The sequence below is a fragment of the Vigna radiata genome, chromosome 7 (assembly GCF_000741045.1).
Source record: "Vigna radiata var. radiata cultivar VC1973A chromosome 7, Vradiata_ver6, whole genome shotgun sequence".
In the NCBI taxonomy this organism is placed as follows: domain Eukaryota; kingdom Viridiplantae; phylum Streptophyta; class Magnoliopsida; order Fabales; family Fabaceae; genus Vigna; species Vigna radiata.
In genome coordinates, this window is record NC_028357.1 from 4,168,425 (window position 1) to 4,184,397 (window position 15,973).

Consider the following 15,973-nt stretch of genomic DNA (forward strand, 5'->3'; position numbering starts at 1 on the left):
TACGCTTGTGGGCTAAATACTTATTTTATGTAATTAAAGGTTGTAGCAATGAATATTTTTAATATTTAAATATTATATTTATGATAAATCATTTACATTTTGACGTGAGAATGTTTTTAATTATTGAAAATAAAGATTTTAAAATAAATTTTAATTTAAAATTGAAGATGAAAATCATATATATTAATATAGATAAGATTTTAAGTAAAACCGGTGTTTAATTTAGTAAAGAAATATTATAACATTTTATTGAATAAATTGTTCATAAATTAATATTAACCATTTCTAAAATGGAAAAGTTAACAAAGGTTAAAAATAACTAATAAAATATTTTATATAGCTTTATTACTTTTTTTTTATCTTAAGTTTGGTTAAAAAGTTTCTTTTCACTTTGTTTTCTATTTCAATTAAGTATAAAAATTTGTTAAAATGCTTAGTGAGATTCTTTTTTATCTAATAACGACTTTAAAAGGGTAGTAATATGACAAAGTTTAACGAATTAGTGTCAGTTTTTATAATTGTAGTGCAATTGCCACCATTTTAGGGTTTACGGTTTGTTTACCCTAATAAATGGTCTAATTAGGATTATTGGAGAATGGTACTTAAATTGTCCAATGGCGAAAGCTTTGACGCTTAAGACAACTTGTGATGGGTCTGACAATGGCATCGAAGACTTGCAATTGGAGTTTATGAAATCAGATCTCCTCTAAGTGGAATTATGTTGTTGTTATTCCTTTCTCTTTGTTTTTCTTATAGAACAAATTTTATGTTGTGTTCTATTTTGCATCAAAAAGGTATTGGTGGAAGGAAGAATTATTAGGGGGAGAAGAAGAGATTGAATGTGAGGGAGGAGCACGATGAGTTGGATTGAAGGATAGGTATAAGATAATGGTTGGAGGCGATGAAGAATACTTCATAATTAGGAGTGGGTGAAATTTAACTAGACGATGTATCACAATAATACTAGAACCGTCTATAAAAATTAGGAGTGGGTAAAGATCAACTAGACTATATATCACAATGATATTGTAATCGTCTAAAAATATCAAGAATGGTGAATGTCAGGAAACGACAAGCTCGCTACAAGACAAGCTCGACTAATAGAAACCTTGGTTTGGAAGTTTAAGTAAATAACATAAAATGAAGAAGTCTCTCTGTATGGAAAACTATCCCTAAGCAAGTAAAACACTTAGCAAACCAATCAGTTTAGAAACACTTAGGCCAAGGATAGAAAGACACTTAGCAAATCAGTCAGTTCAGAAACACTTAAGCCAAGGATAGAAACACACATAGCAAACGACCTAGTTCAGAAACACTTAAGACAAGGATAGAAAACGAACATCAGACACACTGGGTAGAAAGCCTCAAATCAGAAAATCAAAACACTAAAGAATAACATTGAATAATAAAAACTAGGAAAGAAAACCCCAAAGATCAACCCTAGGATAGAATACCCTAGAAAAACACTAAGTTAGGAAACCATAAATCAGAAAGAATAAACAAAATCACAAAAAATAAAAAAGAAAACAAAAAGGTGTAAAACACTAGGACAAAACGATAAGCCAAAAATAACATATCCATCATCTAAGAAAAAAGATTGAACATAGAAAAACTAATCTAAGGAGCTCAGAAGAAAAGCACAAAAAGAAAACTTGACGCACCAATTGAAGAAAAACAAATTAGGATAAAAACATAAAACCTAGAACCAAAATCCCAAACATAGAAAAACTTAGGAAAACACTTAGGTTCTTAGGAAATAGAAAAACATCTAGGTCAAAACACCCAGACACATGGCTAAATGATGTTGTACCTAAAATGCTTGAGAAAGGTGAAGCTAAACCCTTGATGTTTATCATACCTGAAAAAGGTATTCAATAAAGCTCTCAAAAATAGAATAGGTCGAGACAATGTCTCTGACAAAAACATTTTAAAATACATGAAAACAAAACACAAAAGAAAGCTTAAATAAGCTAAACGTTATCCGTCTAGAAAAAGACAAAAACAGAAAAAGCGTTTACTTGACTAAATGATACCATGAGCTTAATTAATACCTTTTATAATGATGAAGTATCAATCCACGCTTGGTATCCTTATAGAAAAGAGCTTAATTGCAAAATGCTACCTAACGTTAAAAAGTCAAAAGCACTTTATTATTTTGAGAAACCATTTAAAGACAATAAATTTTCAATGTTCAAAAACAAAAAACATTATATCTCATGAACTAGTCGTACACAAAAAACTCAATCAGATCAACAATAGGTAATAGGAAAAACAGTCACAAAATGTTCTTCCTCTAGAAAACTAAGACATAATACCTATGTCAAAACAAATCACAAAACCATTAAGCAAAACGCTAACAAATCTAATAAGACACAAAACATTAAGTAACACAGAAACTTAAACTAATGATTAAAACACTTAAAAGATCAAAGCAAAAAGAAGTAAACATACTTACTACATACTTCTCTGTCCTGTGCAGGAAAATCACTACAAACGTTCATAAGCACCAAAATGAATGTTGAGAAAAAGACAAAAAGAAACATTAATCAGATTATCAAAAGTTGTGCCAAAAAGATAAAACATGACCATTTCTGATAAAAAAAGATTTGAAAAGTAAGTTTGCTATGACAAAGGACATCATCCTATGTCTGCACCTACACTGATAACCAGAAGACAACAAATCTCAAGACAAACTTCTTCAAAACAATCATATTATCAATTCTCAAGACAAGCATCATCACAACGACTATATCAACAAGGTGTATAAATAGAAAACTAGAAGAAAGAAAATGAAGATGATGAAAAAGAGAGAAAATATGAAGATATAAAGGTATCTTATCATCCATTGAGCAAGGAAATCTCTTTGAGCTATTAATGCTAAATCCCTCCTGTTAAGATAAGGAAAAGAGAAGAGCTCAAGAAAAGAAGAACATTCTCAAGCTTAATCAAAATATCCATCTGAAGAAAGAGAAAAGAGTGAAAGAGTGAAATAAAGAAGAAGATCTCTTAAGCTATATCGTAATATCTTACTTCTGTTTTTAACAAGAGAGAAAGAAAGAAAAAGAGAAGTAAAATATCTCTAGTACTTCATTGAATGAAATGCTTACTTATGTAAGATGAGAGAAAAAGAAAGAGATGAGAGAAACACCTGCGAGTGTTTAGATTGTATTGTATGAGAGTCATGGTCTGAACAACTTGTAAGAAATCTATGATTGCAATTTTGGAGAGAATTAAAACACTTACAACTTAACTCTAAGAGGTTAAGGAAATCTAGGCGATGTCGTTTAGTACCAGGAGTGGTACAAATACTCAACTGATATAGGGTAACGGAAGGTTATTTACTGATCAGGGATACTAGAAGTGGTGAAGAATATTGCACAACCAAGATTGGTGAAACTCGACTAGGTGGTATCGTGGATACCAGGTTGCCTAGGATATCGGGAGTGGTGCTAATACTCAAAGGAAATCTCAACGGGGTTGCTGAGTAGCAGGAGTGGTTCCAATACTCAATTGGTCTAGGGTAACTGGAAGTTATTTGTTTCTTAGTGGTACTCATAACGTCTAGGGATACCAAGAGTGGTGAATAATACTATGTAATTAGGAGTGAGTTAAACTCAAATGTACTTCATTGAATATCTAAGGTTTAATTACCTTTTTAATCCCCAAGTTGGGGGTTGAATTTCTGTTTGATACTTGCTTTTAAAAGTGATTTAATTTGGTCCCCAAGTTACTGATTTTTCCTTTAATAGGTCCCTTCCGTTAAGTAACTTGCAACGACGTTAATTTCACACTTACGTGGCGATATTTTTCTTCTCTCTCCTTTGCAATTCCTAACACTTCTTTCTCTCTCTCCTATTTCTCTTCTATTTCACCATTATAACATCATTATAATTATCTCTCTCACTTTTCTCTCTCTCTCTCTCTCTTCTATTTTTCTCACTGACCATTATAATTACCTCTGACCATTATATCATCATCATAACTATCACACAGTTCTACCATGCCTTCTATGGTGATCACAACCCTCAGGCCCTTATCTTACTCATTGTGTGGCTCCATGTCGTTGTTTCTTTCCTTTTCCTTCCAACAATTCGGATATTCAACACAGTCCACCAGCCAAAGAACAACAGAGTTTGGTCCGATGGCTGCGACCCAGGACGCCGCGAGCACCATCACTCACCGTCGAGATCATTGTCGGCAACAGCTTCAGGCCTTCTTTCCCTTCTCCACTTCACGCAAAAGAGAAACATGTTTGCTCCCTGCGCCACGTCTTCCCCGTCACAACGAGGTCGGACATTGCCACAACTGCATCAAAACTACCGCTCTTCCTCACCGGTTCAGAGCACCGCCGCCGACCACCATCTTCATCTTCTCACATGCGGACCTTGCTTCCATCGAACCAGCCTCCATCAAGATGCAGATCAATCCTATAGAGCTTTATCGCGTCAAACCAACCATTAACGTGCTTCAATCATCAACCACAGCCCAACCACCGTCATCGTCGCTGACTGGGGTTTCGTCAGCGCCTTCGTGGTCGCTCCTCTCTTCTACGAGTGTGAGACCAAACCCTTGGTTGGGGTTTCTCTCTACTTGTCTTCAGTGATTATTGGGTTTTGTTTTAGAGCTCAGTGGCCACTGACGTTTGCAATCATATCAGAAATATTTGGCCTTAAATACTACTCTACGTTATACAACTTAGGAGGCGCGACAAGCCCAGTTGGATCTTACATTTTAAACGTGAAAGTGGCTGGTGTTTTGTATGATAAAGAGGCTTTGAAACAATTGAAGGCCAAAGGACTAACGAGAGAAGCAAGGAAGGACCGAACTTATGTAGGAGTGCAATGTTACAGAATGGCTTTTATCATAATCACAGCTTCAATGTTGGTTGCGTGTTTAGCCTCGTTCATCTTGGCCCTGAGGACTAGAAAATTTTACAGAGGGGATATCTATAGCAAGTTTAGAAGGGAACATGAAACAACAGAGAATGAGACGGAGATTACAAAGAATGGTGGTTGAAATACAAGGACACTCAAGGAACCAGAGAAAAAGGATCCCGTTATTTTAACACAACTTTTTTGACACATTTTTGACACAAACACGTGTCAAGTTATCATTGGTTGAGTTATTTTATTTTTTTTCCAAAAATTTGGGCACCAAAACGAAAAGAGTTTGAAAAATTTTCCTTTTCAAATATACCCTTTGCTTGTTTTTGTCTCAGACTTCGTTCTCTCTCTCACATTTTGTTGTCCCCTACGTCGTTCTCCCCCTGCTTCCTCTGTTTGACGGTTGGTTAGTGGTTCTCCGTTCTCGGTGATTGGTGGAGATGGGAAGTCACGAACAAAAGCTTCGTTGGAGCAAGGTAAATGCGTTGTTGGGTCTGATATGGTTTTGGGTTTGGGTTCTTGGGTTCTTAGGTTCTTGCGTTGTTGCGTTCTTGTTGTCGGTTTTCGTTGATGTTGTGGTTAGGGTATTTGGTTTTTGGTTAGGGTATTCGGTTCTTGGTTCTTAGTTTTTGGGTTTTTTTTGTTATTTCCTTTTGTGTTTATATTTGTTTTGTTTTTGGTTGAGCAATTGACAGTTCGTCATTATTTTTCAACGATGTATGTTTGCACTTTGAACGAGTACTTGATGGATGAGCAATGGTTCGTCATTATTTCTCAGACCGAACATGGGGAATGTCGCAGAACACACCGGATGTAATGTGCAACACCGAACCATAATTGAAGACCTATGTGAGGATGGGAAGAAGAATGCGTTATAAGAGTCAAGCCTTGAGGACACCATACACAGGAATTGTAGGACCTAGAAAGAAAAATTAGTGATTATTGTATGGTATTTTGAATAGGACAAGAACTTGATGTTGAATAGGACAAGAACTTGATGTTGTAATTAAANNTATATCTTGCAATATATAGTAGATGAATGTTTGGTTGCATGTATTTATGTTATTGAAGTGGTTTATATTTTGATTTGGTGTACATTTTAAATTTTGAAGAATCCATTTTTTGGAAGTCATAATGTTAGTGATATGATGAATTTGACTAATTGGTGAAGATGATGGTGCTAAATTGTGTGTTGTAATTGTTTACTATTGTGTTGTAATTTCAATTTTTAACAGCCTATTGAACATAATGAGGCACCAATGAAAACATAAGGGACTATAACCGAAGTTCTACCATGTCTGGTGCAAAAAACTGCATTGTAATCGATTACAAGGGGTTGTAAACGATTACGCGTGTCTGAATTGGATTTTGCACATCCTGTTGAAGTGAAGGAGCCACAAGTGAACACGTAGGGGACCACTGGTGAATAGCAGTGTCTTTTGACCCAAGTCCAGTTCTTTTAGTTGTAATTTTATATTCTTTAGTGAGGAATGGCTGCATCTTAATGTTTTGGGTCCCCCAAGATGGAGGTGGGGACCACCCATTGAGAGATTATAGTCTTAAGTGAAGTTTTGCCATGTCTGGTGCAAAAAACTGCATTGTAATCGATTACAAGGGGTTGTAAACGATTACGCGTGTCTAAATTGGATTATGCACATCCCTTTGAACTGAAGGAGCCACCAGTGAACACGTGGGGGACCACTGGTGAATAGCAGTGTGTTTTGACCCAAGTCCAGTTCTTTTAGTTGTAATTTTCTGTTCTTTAGTGAGTAATGGTTGCATCTTAATGTTTTGGGTTCCCCAAGATGGAGGTGGGGACCACCCATTGAGAGATTATAGTGTTAAGTGAAGTTTTGCCATGTCTGGTGCAAAGAACTGCATTGTAATCGATTATAAGGGGTTGTAAACGATTACGCATGTCTGAATTGGATTCTGCACATCCTGTTGAACTGAAGGAGCCACTAGTGAATACGTGGGGGACCACTGGTGAATAGCAATGTGTTTTGACGCAAGTCCAGTTCTTTTAGTTGTAATTTTATGTTCTTTAGTGAGGAATGACTGCATCTTAATGTTTTGGGTCCCCTAAGTTGGAGGTGGGGACCTCCCATTGAGAGATTATTGTGTTAAGTGAAGTCATGCCATGTCTAGTGCAAAAAATTGCATTGTAATCGTTTACAAGGGGTTGTAATCGATTACGCGTGTCTGATTTGGATTTTGCACATCCTGTTGAACAGAAGGAGCCACCAATGAAAACGTGGAGGACCACTGGTGAATAACAGTCTGTTTTGAACGTTGTATGTGATTATCTAGTGTTTTACTGTCCATTAGGTACGACTTTATTTCACTACTTAAGATTTTGTCAAATATAATACAGGAAATATTGGTTGTTCAATGTCATGGACCACTGTACGTTGATGTTGTTCATTGTCTGTGTCCCTTTTGGAACCCACACTCCCTCTTCATTCTCCACATAACCAAAGGAGGACACATACTCATATCTTATTCTTTGTTCATTGTCATGGACCATTGTATGTTGACGCCATTGCAACTGCACATATTTCATACAAATAAATCAATGGCGGTGGATTAGGGTTCACAAAACACAAAAACAATAAAGACAACAAAAATAGACTAGTGTTCGAGAAGTAAGACAATGAGAAAGAGAGCGACAATGCGAAAGACACTCAAACCCAAAACGAAACAAAGGCACAACACTAAACAAAATAAAAGAACTTAAGTGAAAACGCGAAAGACACTCAAACCCAAAACGAAAGAGAGCAACAACGCCAAACAAACCCAAAACGAGAAAGAGAGCTGAAGCGCGTTAGGGAGCAATGTGAGAGATGAAGCGAATGGAGAGAGGAGGAGGCCAATGGAGAGAGGAGGCAACAGACCCAAGCCAAATTGAACGAAGGATAAAAATGAAATCGCGAAAATTAAATTTCATACATTTTGTTTTCCAAAATTATCCTCCGGATCATTTAAAAAAGAGTTGGGTTTCTTCACCCAAACAACCAACCGAATGATGCCATGTGGCGTGTGTTAAATGAAAGGTGTCAACGAAACATTTTCCAGAGAAAAACTATACAAGAGTGTGTTTAAGTTTTAGTTGCAGTAAATGCATGGCTTTTCGTTGTACATTAATATGTTTGGTTCCTGAAGAATTATTAAATATTGAATGGTATCAGAAGCGTTAGTTATTAGAGCATTTTTATCTGAGGAAAGAACTGCATGTTAATAGAAGTTGGGATGAAATGGAATTATCCAAATAGAAAGCTGAAGAATAAAAGATCGATACAAAGCAATGAAAAGTTGGGGCTAAAGGTAGAGGAAGTAATGGTGAGTGGAGATGGAGTCAGCTTGTGATAACTACAGTAAGAGATATTCAAATTAAACATATTACCTAACTACAATTGTACATTGAGATCGATACATATCAAACAATTGGAAGAGCGAAACAAATGGATAATACTTTTTATTAAACAAAATTTTAAAGAAATGATAAAAATTATAAATTTTAATCTAAAAATATCTTATTAAAAGAAATAATAAGAATTACAATTTTTAATGTAAATTTTTTTAATATTGAAATCTCTTATTAAAATAAATAAATGATTAAGTTTTTTTAAGAATGATAGACACCTTCATTCAAAGAGACTAGTGCAATATATTTTATTATGTTTGACAGATTTTCTTTTCAAATATGTATTGAAGATATTTTTTTTAATAAATATAATGAAGATATTAAAACCATATTCATTATTTTCTATAACATTTTCAACATAAAATATTCAGATATTAATTTTCTTTTTCGCAGTCAAGTGGAAAATTTTTTATTAACAACTCAAATTAATCACACGTAAAAAAAATCACTCATAAAAAACATTCATTAAAAAAAATTATAATTTATGAGTGAAATTTCTTTCTGGTTTAAATCTCTTTTTGGTCCCTAAGTTATAAGCGAATGTTCAGTTTAGTCTCCGTTTTTGAAAATGTAAATCTTCGGTCCCTAAGTTATAAAAAATGTATCAAATGAGTCATTTTTTTACTTGAAATACTGTTTTTGGTTGTTTCTTTACAACTGCTACATCTTTAGATTGCTCTGATTTCTTTCTTAATAATAACAACACTTTAGATTGCTCTTTGTACTTTGACCATGAACATAAAAAAAGGACTCATTTGATACATTTTTTATAACTTAGGAACCAAAGGTTTTCATTTTTAAAAGCGGGGACTAAAGTGAACATCCGCTCATAACTTAAGGACCAAAAAGAGGTTTAAACCTTTCTTTCTCTTGAGAGAGAAAAAGGTGAAAGGTATTTATAATGGTAAGAGAGAGAAATAGAAGAGAGAGAAAAATGTGAGAGAGGTAGTTATAATGATGTTATAATGATGAGAGCGAGAAGAGAAATAGGAGAGAGAAAGAAGTGTCAGGAATTGCAGAGGAGAAAGAAGAAAAATATCGCCACGTAAGTGTGAAATTAACGTCATTGCAAGTTACTTAACGGAAGGGACCTATTAAAAGCAAAATCAGTAACCTGTAGAGCTGTCAAAACAGGTAACCCGGCTCAATCTGGCCCGGCCCACCACGGGTTGGTCACTTAGTGAGCCAACCCAACCCGGCTCATTTATTAGCGAGCCAAAAAAACATGAACCCGGACCCACCACGGGTTGGTGGGTAAACGGGTTGGCTCACTAGCCCATTTAATTATATTTTTTAAAATAAAAAAAATACAAACTTTCTGTAATTTAAATTTAAACAATTTTCACTCCCAAAAAATTATGTTAAAGACAATTCAAAATAATAATAAAAAGTATAATATATCCAAATGTCATTCAAAAACAAACACAAAATACATACAAATAAGTTTCTTATATTCATCATTTTTTGTTTTTGTTGTAACCCATGACCCTTGTTCTTGTTGTCTCCAAATTCACTAATAAAGATTTTCTTAATATCATAACAATTCCGACAATAAAAAAATATTAGTAAAAAAAAAGAGAACCAGTACTCAACAACATCAACACAAAAATAACACTTTAATCTGTAACATAATGTCCCAAATTCAAAGATATCAAATAATACTCAAATTGTTTAAATAAAATGAACAATCTAATACAAGCATGTCAAAACATGAAAAAATCATTCCATCTCTTCAAATTCCCCAAAACAAAAAACAAATTCGCAAACCCCTTTTTTGTCATTATAGGGTTTTTGAAAAAAAAAAGAAGTGAGAAAACAAAAATGTGGAGAAAAGAGAAGGAAAAAGGAAGGGTGTTTTACCTGCTCCTTGAAGAATTTCAGTAAAGTGAGGGTGAGAGCACTGTCAAATGAGAGCAAGTACCGTGAGAGTGATTTATGAGAGCAAATGTTACTTTTTTGGTATACACAGTGAGTGAAGAAAGTATTTTATTTTTTAGGGTTTCATAAATAAAATAATAAATTAAAAAAATAAAATTAGGTAGGTGGGTTGGTGGGCCAACCCGGCTCACCATGGGTTCAACCTGCATGAGTCGGGTCTAAATGAGCCGGGTTGAAATCTGACCCGCATATAAGTGAGTTGTATTTCTCAAACCCAACCCGGCCCGAACCCGTGACGGGCCGGGTTGGCTCGTGGGTTGTGACCCATTTTGACGGCTCTAGTAACTTGGGGACCAAATTAAATCACTTTTAAAAGCGGGTATCAAACAGAAATTCAACCCCCAACTTGGAGACTAAAAAGGTAATTAAACCAATATCTAATGGAACCCTTTAAATTAATTTACGTAGCCTTAAAAGGTGAACCAGTATAAGAAATTGTGCGTGTTTTAGTTTATTGATAAACAATGTAGTGTAACTAGAGTTTCTATACTCTCATTTTCATCATACTCCTCACTTTGTCTAAAAGCAGTATCTACACGCATAAACGTAAACGTACATTGAGTTGGCCATGTAAATGATATTTTAGGATAGCATTTACCAACCAAGGGCTAACAACTCACAAAGTGATAGATACATCATGATCAAGTTGAAAGTTGCGAAAAATCTTGAAAACACTATTCAAGATGGTACTACACAATCAGGAGTGAGTCAAATTCAACTAGTCAAAAGTAATGATGGTTACTCAATAGGACTAGGAACACCAGAAGTGGTTTAAAACACTCAATTGTACTTTATAGAATATCTAATGGAACCCTCTAAGTTAACTTAAAGGAGAACAAAATGTAGCCTTAACAGGTGAACCAATATAAAATTGTTTGTGTATTGTAGTCCTCTAGGTAAACGATCGGTTATTGATGAAAGCAATTTCCTTAAGTGCTCAAGTTAGCCTTATGGTATAACTACCATTTACATCTTCAACAACTTATTGTTTGTATAATTTTGGAGAAAGTTGAGTTATAAATGCTACGTACATCATGATCAAATCATCGGAGTCGCAAAAAGATTTAAAAAACATTATTCAACACCCTTTCTAAATTTTTCTCACAAAAATCAAGAGTGGTTACCTACATCATCATCTTTATCCTGACCACTTCATCATCTTTCATCTTCAACCTCAAGTACCCTAGCTATTGTGACCTTTTCTTTATCGCCTCACCAATCATCTTTATTGCGTCAGCTTCCATCACTACAGTGCCACCACGAAACCCTCGCACCTCTGTCAGCTATGTCTATCGCTACACCTCCAAACAGAAGCAACACAACCCAAGAACAAAACCCATTTTCCTTCACGGACCACCGCAAGACCAAAGCAACCACTGCGACCCTCATCTCCAACAACCATTCTCTTCTTTGTTATAATGACATAACCTGTGAACTGCGAAACGCAAACCCAGATCTGCTCTATGCCTCCTCCATGTAAGCCATCGCGAATAGTGTCTGTCGTGCCTCCATGAAAACCTACGAGAACTAAAAACCTAATGGTAGAGAACCTCCGCTGGCTGCGAGCTTCATCCCGCCATCCAAAGCATCGAGACACCACCACAATCTTTTTCACACTAGCTTCTTAACCTACAAAAACTACGAAACAACAATGCAACATCTTCACACCAGAATCTTGCGAGCCACGTGTCTACAACCTCATGAGCACACAATAAAACCCTAAATTTTGGTGAAAGATAAAACTATCATGTGGACAATTGTCACGTATGTCAAAAGACTTACATCTTATTCAGTACCATCAGAAAAAATAATCAAATTGAATACCATCAGAAAAAATAATCAAATTGAATAAAAATTACAAAAATTAAGACCTCTTTGAATGTCAAAAAAAAGTTTATAACCACTTTGAACATCCAAAAAAAGTCAAAAACCACTTTATATAAAACTAACAATGTCAAAAAGTTATCCTTAAACATTCAACAACACATCACACACAAATCCATTCCAAACGTGAAAACAACCAATGGTTCTTCCTTGGCGTGGTAACCATTATTCTCTTGTTATTTGAGTGCCAATAACACGTTATTAGCTTCACCACTTTTTTGGCACATCACTTAGTAAAAGACTTTTCTTGGTCCATCAAATTATCTCAAATAATGGTTCCGGTGGATAATGTCACATGTGAAAAGCGAAATTGCTTGATGAAGAAAGGTTAAGTGTTTTCTTAATCAAACTCACACTAACTTTTATACATACTTATACTACCAAAATCTAATTTAACTACAAACCACCCTTATTGAACCGACGGGAAACCAAACTTCAAATACATAAATTTAGCTAACATTTTGCGATCAGATTCATATTAAACTACTTTAAAGTCAAACCAAATTATAAATTAATTTGGTGCTTAGAGCGGATAACGAAACTCCAATTTCAAGCATCTTTTGATTGCTCTTTTGACAATAACAAGATACAACATGCGAGGCATCCCTGTTGAAAACTGTATAAAAGTTCTCAAAATATAAAAAGATATATAATTACAATTGGATAAATCCAAAATAAAATCACATTAATAAACATTAGAATGAAAAATTATAAAAAAGCATCGTAAATATTTGAAATGTATCCAGAACATCGGATACAGATAGGTATCAGAAGTTGATTGCTTATCAGTGTCCACACCACCTTTCATGTTGCTTGCTCCATGATGTCCACCGTACCATCCCTCTCACAATACAGGTTCTCCACATGCACACACTAAAATAACAATTTATATTTCACTAAAATGATAAAAACTGATATTTCAATAAAATTGATTCTAATATTTATGATTATTGGTGCAAAAATTCTATTTATTTATAAATCCAAGTGACTCAACTAAATAAGTGAATCAGTGATCCACTGACCCAGTATGCTATTCAAGTCAATCATCCAAGGCTTTAAAACATTACTAATTCTAGCCTTTTGCCACACTTCATATTAGAATCAAGTCCAGTTATAAGATAACCAGCAAAACCTATGAGCAACGAAATGGAATTTAGAAAAATAGTTCAAACTTCAAACTAACAGGAAGAAGAGAGAACTTTAGAAGCATTTAATAATGGCTCCAATAGCCACTACAAAGGACGAGACTGAATATTAATTTTTTTTCACACGCGACGAACTCAGATTTCATCAAGCACAACCTTTCCAGAAGGTAAATCGGCGCATATATAGTACCTTTGAATTACTGAATACTAATACCCCAATAAATGATCAATGGCATGCAAACTATAACACATTAATTTTAAGCGCAAGCACAATAACTGATCAAACATAGAAGGGTTTGCCAACGAACCATTGGGTACTGGCCTATTTTTCTTTTCTTTTTTTCTCACTTTAGCCCCTTCACTCCCCTCCCCTTTTCTCCCTGTGCTTCTACACAGACTACACTTGTCATGACCCACGATCCCCCACTTCCCTCTCCCCAGATAAAAAAATTAAAAACAAGCTGAACCATTAATCGGAGTGCTAGTCTATCCTTGCATAATCTTTTCTTGTGCGGGAAGTCGGAGGCATGCTTGATACCTGAGGATCCATTCTGCGCCCTACAATATATACCAGTCAAGTTAAATTGATGTGCCTCATAACGGTTTTTTCTTTTCTTTATTTTTTTTTTTGTAAATTAATAGTTAGTTTTGATGAAAACCAGAAAACAAAAGTGGTGGTGAATGAAGATCATCACACGAGCTTCCGTGTTACACCACGAGTTTCATTTTATTTATAGCAGTATCACATTTTTATTCATGGTTGATTCTCACAATAACCATTCGATGCTCACCAAGACAAATAGTAATAAAGTTTATACCACAAAAAAAAAACTTCAGTATTTGAGTGATCCCTCGTGTCCTGAGTAATGTCATTTTTAGAAGGAAATTCATATTTATAGAGTTGATATATTTCATGACAAAATATGTTAATTGGATAAAGAATTTTTAAAAGAAATTAATAATCCTAATAACATGAAAAAGAGAGAAAAATGGTAAAATTAGGCAAAGATTACGTACCCCATGTCATACTGTTGGTGAATGAGTTACTCCTCGGAGAACGAGGACCCACACTGCCAAAACCGGAAGGAGCCTGAATTTTAATTTGATTCCAATCACCACCCTGGGGGGGTCTACCATGTGTATATCTTTGAACAGATTGGTGTCCGAAACGGCTTGGAGAATTATGTAAAATATGAGGCATAAGATGAAACTGCTTAGACAGAGAGGGTACATATGCTGCTTGAAGATCATGCGTTGGAAGGCTACCCATCTCGACGTTAGTATAAGATTGATTTGGTCCATTTAGTCTGAAGCACAAGTTAATGACAGTGAAAAAGATTCAATAATAGTAAAACAAGGATATTCAAATTATAAGGGAACGAAAATATTCCACGGATTTTGATTCCTCATTAAGTTAAACAAAGAAAAAGTACATAAATTGCACTACTGTCAATATTCACACAATTTTACAGCCATAAGAGTTTACCAACATAATTTTTTGCTCTAAATCACATATTTACATTCTTTGTTATGCTGTTATCCCCTCCTGTTTTTAAAAGAATGTCATAGGGAGTTACATCAGCCAATCTTAATCTAATGAGAAAATGAATCAACCCAAGCTGCAGCTAAGGAAAGCACTAATCTAAAAGCACTTCAACCATGGAAAACGTAAAGCAAAATGATAACAAATTAACAGCAAACAAACCACCTTTGCATGGTCATTGGAGCATTAGAGCTGGATACATGGTTGAACCTTCCAAATCCAGCCCATGTTTCAGTAGATCCAAGATTAATACTTCTGCCAAACTCATTTGCCAAACAGCTTTCATCTGAACCATCCTCTTGAAGAAGTAATTCATCACTGGAATGAAATTAAATTTAGTGATGAGAACATAAATATCATCAAATGTCCGGTTACTAATTAACTTCACCTAACGACTACTAGATTGAATCACATAACTATCAAAACATCATCGTGCGTCTTATCCTATATACGGCAAAAAGTAATTTTCCATTTGACTCTATTCAATCTGATGTTTAGAGACCTGTTTTGGAATCTATTTTGAAGCAAAATGATTTATTATTTTCATTGATGATTGTACATGAGCCATGGAGAAATGTTATGAAAAGTAAATTTTTCCGTCTTGTCCAAAATTAATTTGGATACCGGTTCATGGCCACAACTTTGGTCTAAACCAACCATGCAATGTTCGATGTAGACTTCAAGCATCTCCTTCATAATGTTTACAACATAATATTTAGGTTTGGGAATATATTTCAGTATATTATAGGTATTTTAGTATTATGTTTACATTGAGCAAACTTTTTACATGTTTAGGACTCAATATTACATGGTCTTGGATACCACTTTAAACGAGATAAAAGAGATCACGTAACTAGAGGAATAATAGGGTGAAAACAGTGTCAAAAGGCACAACAAATGTAATTATAGATAGGCTATGTAGGTATAGATAGGCTTATTGAATTATTACAAATCATTAGATATTCTGTATCCACTAAATAAGAGATTTTATTGCCTAGAAAAATCTATACACTAAATGTAAATATTCTATCACGATTTTCAAAACATCTATCATGGTGAAAGGTTGTGAAGTTATAGTTGAATTTTTCTTGCCCGTCCCCTAATCCAGATTCCTCTTTACTGTGTCTCCACTACCATTAACTATTCACATACCGCC

The 15,973-nt window shown here is 34.7% G+C and overlaps 1 protein-coding gene across 2 annotated transcripts in view; it reads right to left on the bottom strand.

Moving 5' to 3' along the window:
- Positions 1–12,709: 12,709 nt before the first annotated feature.
- The window catches only part of LOC106768171, a 33,791-nt gene continuing 30,527 nt past the window's right edge, over positions 12,710–15,973 (bottom strand). The window contains exons 16-19 of one of the 2 annotated variants that reach the window (XR_002668413.1): positions 14,983–15,135; positions 14,292–14,581; positions 13,583–13,832; positions 12,710–13,002 (exon numbers count right to left, since the gene is read on the bottom strand). Coding sequence is in view for 1 of the 2 variants with exons in the window: in XM_014653161.2 (XP_014508647.1) it covers positions 13,756–13,832; positions 14,292–14,581; positions 14,983–15,135 (520 nt within the window). In the remaining variant the exon portion in view is untranslated. Of the gene's footprint in view, positions 13,003–13,377; positions 13,833–14,291; positions 14,582–14,982; positions 15,136–15,973 lie in introns of those variants that run through there. The other variant, XM_014653161.2, reaches the window with a different exon arrangement.